At 39.2% G+C, this 10,574-nt stretch overlaps 1 protein-coding gene across 1 annotated transcript; it reads right to left on the bottom strand.

The window, feature by feature from the left end:
• Positions 1 to 5,363: 5,363 nt before the first annotated feature.
• Positions 5,364 to 10,294, bottom strand: IFNG (interferon gamma). The gene is made up of 4 exons (XM_019748932.2): positions 10,084 to 10,294; positions 8,788 to 8,856; positions 8,510 to 8,692; positions 5,364 to 6,046 (listed from the first exon to the last, which is right to left on the bottom strand). Exons 1-4 carry the CDS (start codon positions 10,195 to 10,197, stop codon positions 5,912 to 5,914), a joined length of 501 nt encoding a protein of 166 aa, XP_019604491.2. The 5' UTR covers positions 10,198 to 10,294; the 3' UTR covers positions 5,364 to 5,911.
• Between the last annotated feature and the right edge of the window lie 280 nt (positions 10,295 to 10,574).

The raw sequence follows: 10,574 nt of genomic DNA, 5'->3' as shown, positions 1-10,574 counted from the left end.
TTAAAGGCATTCTTCATTTCTGTTACTGTGTTTTTTATTTATAGCATTTCCTTTTGATTCTTTCTTAGAATTTCCATCTGTCTGTGACATTACCCATATGCTTTTTCATATTGCCTACTTTTTCCACTAGAGCCCTTAACATATTAATTGCAGTTCCTTTAAATTTTCTGCTTGATAATTCCAACATCTGTGTCATATCTGAATTTGGTTCTGATGCTTGCCTTTTCTCTTCAGACTGTGTTATGTATTATATTTACCTTTATATATTACCTTTAATATATTATTTTTAATATATTTACGTACTTAATCAATCCCCCTGTAAGTAACCAATTTCCCATCTACACTAGTATAGTTCCCCTGTCTGAATGCTGTTCTTACTTCACTCTGATTCCCCATGCTGAGCTACCCCCCTCCATGGATGTTCTCCGCATCTTGTGTGAACTCTGACATCCGCCTCCAGGTCATTCTTCCACATGGACAACTTCATCGGTCGCTGCAGTTCAGACTCTCCATGTCAGGCTGCCTCCCTGTGGTAGGCTAACTAATAGTCCCCCCATAGATGCTCACATCCTAATTCCTAGAATTAATGAATGATAATTTATATGGCCAAGGAACTTTTCACAAATGATTAAACTAATAATCTTGAGATGGAGACATTATCCGAATTATCTAAGAGCCCGATGTAATCACAAAGGTCTTTATCAGAAGGAGGCAGAAATGACAGAATAAGAGAGAGAGAGATTGGAAGATGCTATGCTGCTGGCTTTAAAGAAACAAGGGGAGGCCACTAGCTGAGGAATGCAGGTGGCCTCTAGAAGCCAGAAAAGACAAGGAAATACTAGACACTCCCCTACAGTCTCCTGAAGGAATGCACCCATGATGATGCCCTGATTTTACCCACTGAGACTAATTGTGGACTTCTGACCTCCAAAACGATAAGACAACAAAATTTGTACTGTTTTAAGCAACTAAGTTTGTGGTCACTCATTATGACAGCATCAGAAAACTAATATACTCCCCTCTATTCCTTCTTGGACAATCTCCTCATTCTGCTCAGGCTCCGACACCTTTCACATCAGATTTTCCCTCTGCATATACACCTTACTTGGAATTTGACTCCCCATAGTGGCCTACCTTATTCAGATGCACCAAATTGCTTTGATTATATTGTTCCGGATGGGAAAGGATAGAAAAAATGAAAAGATGAACAGAAAAAAACAGGAAAACTCATTGACTATTAATGCTCAAGTTTCAATTGCCTAATCATCAAAATCACCCTGCCAGCAAAGGTGTACCAGCTATTTCTGAGTCACCAATGGTGGGATATTATACTAGAGGGTTCTCCCACTGCATGCCCTAGCTGCTGACCTACTAGCTGCTGACCCTATTGCTCATGAGTCCAGGGCAATAACTGCCCCGACTGGTGCTGTCCCCTAGCTCCTTCCCTAAGTCCCACAAAAAACTCTTCTGAAAGTAAGTTTGTACATAAGGGAGGGAACATACAATATAGAAAAAAATTTATAACTACTGCATAGGCAGACTCAACTCAATTTCTCTTAAAGGGTCTTCTTCCTGTCTCATTCAAGTTTCAATCACTTTACTTAATATGGTCTATATCTCTCCATGTCTCAAAACCTGTGCCAAACTAATACCATTCTCAGAGAGGGGAATGGATTACGTACGTAGCTAGGCCAAGGCTCACCTCCTGGGCCTTCATTTCCCATTTCACGATTAAAGACTTCTCAAGACAATTAACAGTAGAAATTTCCAATCCCTTCCACAGAGGTATGGTCTGATTCTATGGACCAGACAGGATTATCACAGCAGCCCTCCATCTGTAGATATCTTAAAATCTGCATCAACCTTAAATATTAACAAGAGTGGTGACACCGACAGCAGCTCATATCAGTTGCAGTTGTGCCAAGATCAGCCCAATTTCTTGTCAAACTTGCCTCATCAAAGATTCAAAAGTTTTCAAGAACCAAGTCTCACCCACCCTTACTTAGCTATCCAATAATCAAAATAATGCCAAATGGTTATTGTCAAGGATTCTACTTACTCCTTCACATGAACTATTTCACTTAACCCAACTGTCATGGAAGGGTTAAGGGAGATAGTTTAAAGGAAGCCCAGGCACCTAATCCTTTCTGTCCTCACAATTTTGCCACCACTATATGGCCCAAAGCCAGCAGAATTAATCTCGTTACATCCATTTTCCTTGTTTACGTCTGTGATCATAAGAAGCCCCAGACTCACAACACACCCCTACACGCCTTCCCCATCATGATCGCCTCTCTTTCCTACACTCACTGGGTTGTCTGGGATTCACAATCCAGCACTAACCAAACCCATCATGCCTCAACTTCCTCATACTCAAAAGATAAACTGATTCTCTCCTAAGGACACTGCTTCCCCTATATCTCTTTCAAATGGTGGCTGTTTTTCTCTCTTTCATCTTTTGGGCCAGAGATGGGGCAGATATTCTTTCATCCAAACACTTCTTTACCCTCCTTCAGCATCCTTGTATATACTCTTTCCCCTCCTTCACTAGCTTAGAGTTTCTCATCAGTTCACTAACCATTACGAGTACACCCTTGTATATCCCCATGACTTTCTTGTCCTCTCTCCCTCTGTCCTACTTTCTTAGCTAAATTAAAGTCTGCTAAATACTACTCTCTGCCTTCTGTGTATCTTCACCCACAGCTCTATATGGATAGAGACAAACACTCAACTACACCAACTGGTGTCCCTTAACTTCATGACCACTGACCTCAAGTGGACCCTTAAAGCTGCCTGGCAACCCACATCACACTGCCCTGACCCAATCATTCTTCTGCTCCTTCCAAGCCTCCAACACTTTCTTCTTGAACTTCACTCTCAGCTTCCTATTTTCCTGAGGAAACTTTGAACAATCAGTGGAATATTCTCACCACCACATTTACCCACCTACCAACATCAGAATTCACAGAATCTACCTTCCAACCTATTAACAAAGATAAACTTTCTGTGTACCTGCCTAAAGCCATTTCATCGTTTATCCTCAGCTGACCATTCTTACTTACTCATAGAAGCACTCTGCAGTTCTTCCCCCTCTCTCCTACATCATGTATTGCTTTTCTTTTAGTTAAATCATGTCCACGAACACATAAACATGCTGTTTCTTCTCCTATCTTAAAAGCAAAAACCCCAAAAAAACTAAAAATTGTTTTGCTTGCTTTTATCCTGGGAGCTACCCCATTCTTTCCTCTCCTTCACAATATAACTTCTAAAAAGAGTTACCCATGTGTTTTCTCTAATGTCTCTCTTAATCCCATTTCAATCAGGCTTTCACCCTCCATCCATATCAGAGTTGCTCTTCTCCAAGATGACCAATGGCCTCCTCTTGTTAAACCCAGTGATTAGTTCTCAGTCCTCGTCTGACTAGACTTATCTGCACTTGACACGGTTTGTTCCTGAAACACTTTCTTCACTTAGCTATCAGAGGAGTTCATGTTTTGGGTTGTCCTCTTATTTCACTGGCTGTTTCTTTCCAGTCTCCTTTGCTGGTCTCTCCCTAGCCTCTTAATGATGTCATGCTTGAAGACTCAACCATGTGCTTTCCTTCTCTTCAATGTAAACCCATGACCTTCATGAGTTCAATGGCCATTAAGTCTTTAAATACCTTCTTTATGTGCCTCAATTCCCAAATTTATGCCAACTGTCCAAGCTTCTCTCTCAGCTCAAGATTGATCTAGCCAATTGCCTACTCAACATCCCTACTTTGAAGTCTAATGGACTTAATGTTCAAAATTAAACTTCTGATTTTCCTCCCCAAGCCTATTGAGTCCAGTTTCTCCACCTCAGTTAATAACAAGTTCATCTTTTTAGTTGCTGTCACACAGGGTGTCATGCGGGGTCTCTAGTCCCACTCCCTGCACAAGAACGCAGGATATGGCGAGGCCAAAAAGGAACACCCACGGAGCCATAGATAGGGGAGTCATACCACTATAGTCTCGCTGGCAGCTGGGTTGGAGACACAGGGAGCAGGAGCCACACGATCTGCAGACTGCCGTCCGCTTCTCTGCCAACCCCCCTCACTTGCTAGCTGCAATCCATGCTTGCCAGCCACCATCTGCTGCTAGTGTAGCCACAGCAGTTATATTAGTGGCCAGTGGCTCACTGGCTACAGCTGACGGCCAACTAGCCACAGCTGATGGCCATCCGATCACAGTTGATGGCCATTTTTTTCTAGCCAGCACCTTTCCACATGAGGCCGAGAGCCTAGAATCTGCTCTCTGGGACTCTGTCCCCACAGTTGCTCAGCTAAAAAGTTGGAGTTATTCTTGATTCACTTTGCTCCAATCATGCTGGTCTGCTGGCTCTTCTTTTACCATGCAAGGCAAGTCTCTAATTTAAAGCCTTTGAAAGGATGTTTCCCTTGCCTGGAATCCAAATAGCTACCTCCTTTACTTCTTGTAAGTGCTTCCTCAAATGTCATCTCTTCAATGAAGCCAACTACAATTACTCCATTTAAACCTCTAGCCCACCCACTCTACCCCATTTACAGTTTTCCCAATTCCCCCACCTTGCTTTACTTTGTTTCCATAGCACCTATCACTTTCGAACTCACCATGCAATTCACTAACATACTCTGTATTGTTTATTTTCTGTCTCCCCCTTCCTAAATTTTAAATTCCTCAAGGGCAGGGACCCTTGTTTTGTTCACAAAGGTATCTGAAGTGCCTAGAACAGCACCAGGTACATAGTAGGTACCTCAATAAATATTGGTTGACTGAAAAAAATGAACTCTCACCACAATATTGTGAGGAAGGCACAATTATTATTCTTTGTCAGATGAGAAGACTGAAGCTTAGAGAATATAAGTAATTCATTAAAAGTCCCGTTACTTATAATGGCAGGACAAAGATTCCAATCCAAGACTCTCTCCCTAAAGCTCACACTGCCTATTTCACACCCAGTGATGTTTGTCTGAGGTGGACAAGGACATGGGGAATACCAAGATGAGGGATGCAATGGGGAGTTGAGGGAGGAGGTATAAATAAATCTCTGTGTGCCCGGCTAAACAATTTGGACTACCTCCCATAGCAGAAGCTCTGAGGTAAATGGTGACAAAGTTAAATCTATACTTTGAAAAGATAACTCAAACAGCTGCTAAATGGAGCAGTGGAAGCCGATAAATTGCCAGTGGTACCACATTTAATGGGACATAATCCAACTTTTAGATTTCCACAGCTGAAAATGACTTTCCTCCTATAATACATTAGTACGTAGTGCATTTACCATAGTCCTCATTTAGAAAAAGTTAGACACAACATAAATAGTTATGAAATTATACTTTATTCATATATATTAAATATTGATGAACTAAACAAATGAAATACTCTGCATTTGGGTACAGTCACAGTTGTCAGTGATATTCTGAAGCACCAGGCAGGAGATGAGATGCTATGCTTTTATCAGGGGACAAGTCGTATGACCTGACACCTTCAAGTGCTGTGTGACATGCCATGAAAGTAGTGGCTCAGAATGCAGACATGATTTCAAACACACAGTGATTGGATGGCATCATTTAATTTATAAGTGTTCACTTTATCGTCAACTGTACTAAATGCACAACTCATAGCATCTTGTTAGGTTGGCTGCCTAGTTGGCCCCTGAGATAAAGCCTTGTGATCACACAGTCTTGCCTAGTTAGTCAGAAAAAAAAAAAAGGTCAAGTGAAATTGTCACAGGATACAGGAATTATAAATAATACATATATTACTAGATATTCATTTTTATCACATAAAAGTTGCAATTATAAATACTTTGATGAGTTTAAAATATATTCCCCATATAAATAATGTAAAATATTAAATATTAATAAATAGATTTAGATTTTAAAATTCAAATATTGCAGGCAGGATGATGATTATTTTGAGGCTCTCCAGCCACGAAACGGACCCTGACTCCTTTTTCTCTTCCTTTGGTTAGTTTTTGGTGACAGGTCAAGCATCACATTGCTGAGTTCACTTATGGCTTTGCGCTGGACCCTCACATCATTTACCTATTGGGAAAGAACACAGCAAAATTAATTTCGGGCATGCAGGCCATCAGGATATTCTGTTGTTAATGTCATAGTCAATGAAAATGGAAGCATTGCTTTAAAAACATAATTTTTACTGGCAATGTATTACCTTAATATGTAATGGTCTGCAGCAGTTAAGACTAAAATGATAATTAAATTGCTACTTGTGCTGTAACATGGTGGGACACATGATGTATCCTTAAATTTACTGCTATAGAATTCTCAAAATTATATAGTGAAAAGAGCCCTGAAGTGGAATGACAAAATTGTGGGTTTGAATCCTGTGTGTGCAATAACTTTGATTTTGAACCAGTCACTGAGCCTCTGTGAAGTCTCTGTTTGCTCATCCCAACAATGAGGACATTGTTTAGAGGACTTCTAGGCTCTCTACCAATTCAATCACTTTGTATTTTAGTCTTTGCTGTAAGTACCAAATAAGTCACTATAGGTCAATGGTGCTCCCCTTTTATGTGCAGCAGAATAACCTGGAGACCTAAGAAAGAACTCAGAGACCCAGGTGCATGAAATCAGAGGGGGCCTAGGCCAGTGTGTGGTCACTAAGCTCCCCAGGTGATGCTGATATCCATCAAAGTTTGAGAATCACTTATACAGGTTTAGTGCTTTGTAAATTACCAAGTCCAAGACCAATGAATACTATGAGTTTTAATTTTCCCCCAAATTAGGTAAGCATCATCATTTCCATAATGGGATTAAAAATAAAAATGAATCATTTTTATGTGGCAATAATTAATTACTGGTAAAAACATTTAAAATTGAGAATTGCAGCAAATTTCCCTGTACTCTGCCTTCTATTCCAGCAAATTGAACTATTTCCTCACTGTAACCAATAGGAACATTTATATGAACTCATGCTTACTAAAATGAGGACCATTTGCTTTCATCTTGGTTTTGCCACTATGTTTCTTTCTTCCACCTTACCACATTTCTGAGAATGACTAGGGAGATTCTAGGCTGCAGAACTAATCACTAAAAGGCATAACATGCCTTAAATATATTAGCAGTTGAGCAAACGAGGACAATCATTGAGAGCTCACTCAACATTGCCCATATGAAGCAGGACGCTTGGAGTTTCCAGAAGGATAAGACCAAGAGATTTTTTTCAAGGCCCAGTTACAGCAGAGTAGAAAAAAGTTTCTATCAGCTGTGTGTTTGTAAGAGATAAATTTTACTTTCCAGTGTTGAAAGCATCACCAAGAAACTATGAGACTTATCCAGCACTGAACAGCAAGCCAGAGGCAGCACTGAGTTAGGAACAAGTGCTCTTTCAGTCTCAGACTGTGGCAAAGGAGATCTGCTGAACACTGGAAAACACTATCAATGGAAAGTAATTAATTAACATTAATTTTTCCAAGTCACGTTTGCACGATCTAATACATTGGGGACTAGAGAAATACTGAAGAACAAGCACTTATGTCAGTTCCTAGGGGCTGATCTGAAAGGGACAAGAGGCCGACCCAGGTATAGTGAGAGCTGGGTGCAAATCCTGAGAGCACAGGTCACACCAGGACCCCTGCCTTTCTCATGTTTATATCAAAGCCAAACCCAAAGGAATCTGGAGGCCTTTGTTGCCTAGATAAAATTTTGAAAACTGTGACTTGTCTTTATGCTTCAAAGTTATCTTACAGCTTCTAGACTCAAGCTTTAAAGATTCAAGACAATTTCATGAGCTAAAGCTTAGGAGCCTAAGGATTTCTCCAGCTGAGATATTCTAGTATCCAAAAATTGATAAAGCAATTATTTCATAAGATATAAATTCTAACTTTTTTCTTTCCTAAAAGCAAGCAAACAAACACTTGGGCTGCATAATATGAGAGGTTGACCAGAGCCTGGCAGCGCAATGCCCCTAATGCCTCGTCAAAGGCCATAGCTCTCTCCTACCTCATTCTCACTTTCTATATATGCCATCGTAGAGTTTGAGAGCAAAGGAGACCATAGAAGTTAGAAACCAATAGGCTCCCTTTAAAATGAAGAAACTGAGCCAAGCCTATGATTCATCTGAGTTCACACAGTTCCTTGTTAACCAAGCTGGGAGGAGAGCACCAATCTTCTTTCCCCTCCCACTGCTCTTTCCATTAAGACAGGCAGCCTCTCCGTCACACCAACAAGGGGCAATGAGAGAACTGCTTCTCAATACTTCCCTCAACTGATTCACCACTTCCTCCTCACTGGATTTGTGCATTCACCTGTCTGTACAATAGTCATAATGCCAGTATTTTCTCAAATCACAAAATTAATCTCCATAGTGACCTGACAAAATCACCTAAAAGCATGAATGAGCTTAGTAAGGAGGAGTTTGGGCCATGCGTGTATTTCACAATTTGAACAACTGTACCCAGTAGCTAATTTCTACTTTTGGGGAACTAAAGTACTTTTTGAAGAGCCTCTATAATGAAACCAAAGAAAGAATTAATATCCTCTCACCGAAATTTGAATCAGTTTCTTGAAGTCTTCCAATTTACTGCTGCTGCTATTGAAGAACTTAACACTCAGGTCTTCCTTGATCGCTTCCATGCTGCTCTTAATGTGCTGGTTGTCTTTTAAGCTGTCAAAGAGTTTGAAGTAGAAGGAAACAACCTGGCTCTGAATTATTTTTTTGTCACTCTCCTTGGGATGAAAGAACACAAAGAGACGTTAGTCTGAATTTATCCATCAGAAAATAAGCAACAGGAAAATTAGCCAAATAGAAATAATCAGCTTACCTCTCTCCAATTCTTCAAAATATCCAAAAAAAGATGCCCACCATCCGCTACATCTGGATTACTAGCGTTCTGGAAAAAAAAAAAGGAAAAATTGGTTTACAATTAGTCCATGAATTGCCCTAAAAGTGTACTTCAAGTTTTATTGCACTCAGATGCTGACAAGGTTCACAGATTTTCTTTTCAACCCTCTCCTTACTTCTACCAAGTATTCCCAAAAGTTATTATGTTGGACGTAACCAAAGACTACCACGCTATTTTAACTTTCTTATTTTCTAGTATAACCCTTAAATTGCAATATGACAAATAAATTCAACAAGATTGATGATACTTCAATTGTCCCAAATAACTAGTTTTAAAAACGTGTTCTCAAGCCTCGTTAAAAAAAAGAAAGGAAACCAGCAGCCTTCCAACTATAAAATACTGCCCCCTTATGGTAAAGATCTTTATAACATCTACCTGTGTCCTCTTAATACCATATTATGTCAGCTTTAAAAGATAGTTAGTTCCAGCTGTGTGTGTGAGATTTGATTTGATGTTATGAGAATAAAATAGTTTGTGAAGGCTTGAACATATGTATAACAACTATAATTATAATAGCTAAATTTTGAACAAATAATAAAATATTTAAAATGCAAAAACTATTTTAATTAACCATTAAGTAAAATTTTAAAAGAAACTCATATAATGAAACAAACAAAAAATATTTTTGAAAATAAGCCAGATTATAACTCCTACAGAATCTCAGCAAGTGACTGAGTTCAGGGGTAATTCACAGATGACCTAGATGGAGTAGTAGAATTTTAAAACCAGGTGTTTTTTGGAGAAAAACACCTATAAATGATTTTTTTTTAAGCCAAAGCTTTAAGGATCTCACCTTCTTTAATTGATTATTTCAGATTATCATTTTTAATGCTAATCTTGAGTCTTTACTATCACCATCATGGTAGTCTGAGAAATCCGAAACTAAAAGCCAGTCATTTTTTTCAATACAGATACTACTTGACATGACAATTGAATGGATTCTCACCAAAAAATTATCAACATCATCCTGCTTTATACCCATATTATGCGCATCTTGTGAAAGATTTATGAATGACCTCTTAATCTCTATAACAAATTGAGTAGAGGGCTAAAGCAAAATCTAGATCATTTAGTCAAAAACTCATCTAGTCAATAGTCAAAATAACACCAAGCTTTCTCAAGATGACTGTGACGAAAGCCTATCATAGACACAACTCCAAGTCAATGTTCATTCATCTCTCCCACAAGCAAGTATTATTAAAAGGTCATACTCACAATATACGTCCTTAGGTTAGCTATTTCTTTTACAGGTATGGCCTGGCAGTAACAGCCAAAAGAACCGAAAATCACGCAAAGCTGAAAAGCTAAGCTATAACCTGTATAATTCATTGTTTTGGCGAGAGTTAAGCCGAAGTTGATGAAATCAGTAGCTCCTGTACTAAGTTGATCAGATCCGAAGGACTTAGCTGATCTTTCTCCTCTAATAGCCGATCCACAGATGATCAGAAAAAGTACTGCATCTCCTTTTGCTGCTGGTATTTATACCTAATTTGAGTCTCATCAGGATTACGTATTTTCACAAGTTTTTTAAGATGAGATGGTGACAGATAGACAGAGATGCTAGTTAGTTTGTATTAATAACGATGGTTTGTGGCATTTTGGTGTTGTAGTTAGAGTTTCCTTTCAACTCCTTGGGTCTTTTGACGATGAGACAGACCCATTATGCCCACCAGTGCCATTCTTGTGGGATCCTCTGAAAGCACTTT

This window comes from Rhinolophus sinicus, linkage group LG02 (genome assembly GCF_036562045.2).
Source record: "Rhinolophus sinicus isolate RSC01 linkage group LG02, ASM3656204v1, whole genome shotgun sequence".
Classification (NCBI taxonomy): Eukaryota; Metazoa; Chordata; class Mammalia; order Chiroptera; family Rhinolophidae; genus Rhinolophus; species Rhinolophus sinicus.
Note: the sequence above shows the minus strand (reverse complement) of the source record. Positions and strands in the feature narration are given on the sequence as shown.

Coding starts and splice junctions, on each gene's coding strand:
- IFNG (XM_019748932.2), bottom strand. CDS start 10,197: ATGAATTATACAGGTTATAGCTTAGCTTTTCAGCTTTGCGTGATTTTC. Junction 8,857..10,083: donor CTAACCTAAGGACGTATATT/GTGAGTATGACC, acceptor TTTTTTTTCCAG/AACGCTAGTAATCCAGATGT. Junction 6,047..8,509: donor AGAAACTGATTCAAATTTCG/GTGAGAGGATAT, acceptor CTTTCCCAATAG/GTAAATGATGTGAGGGTCCA.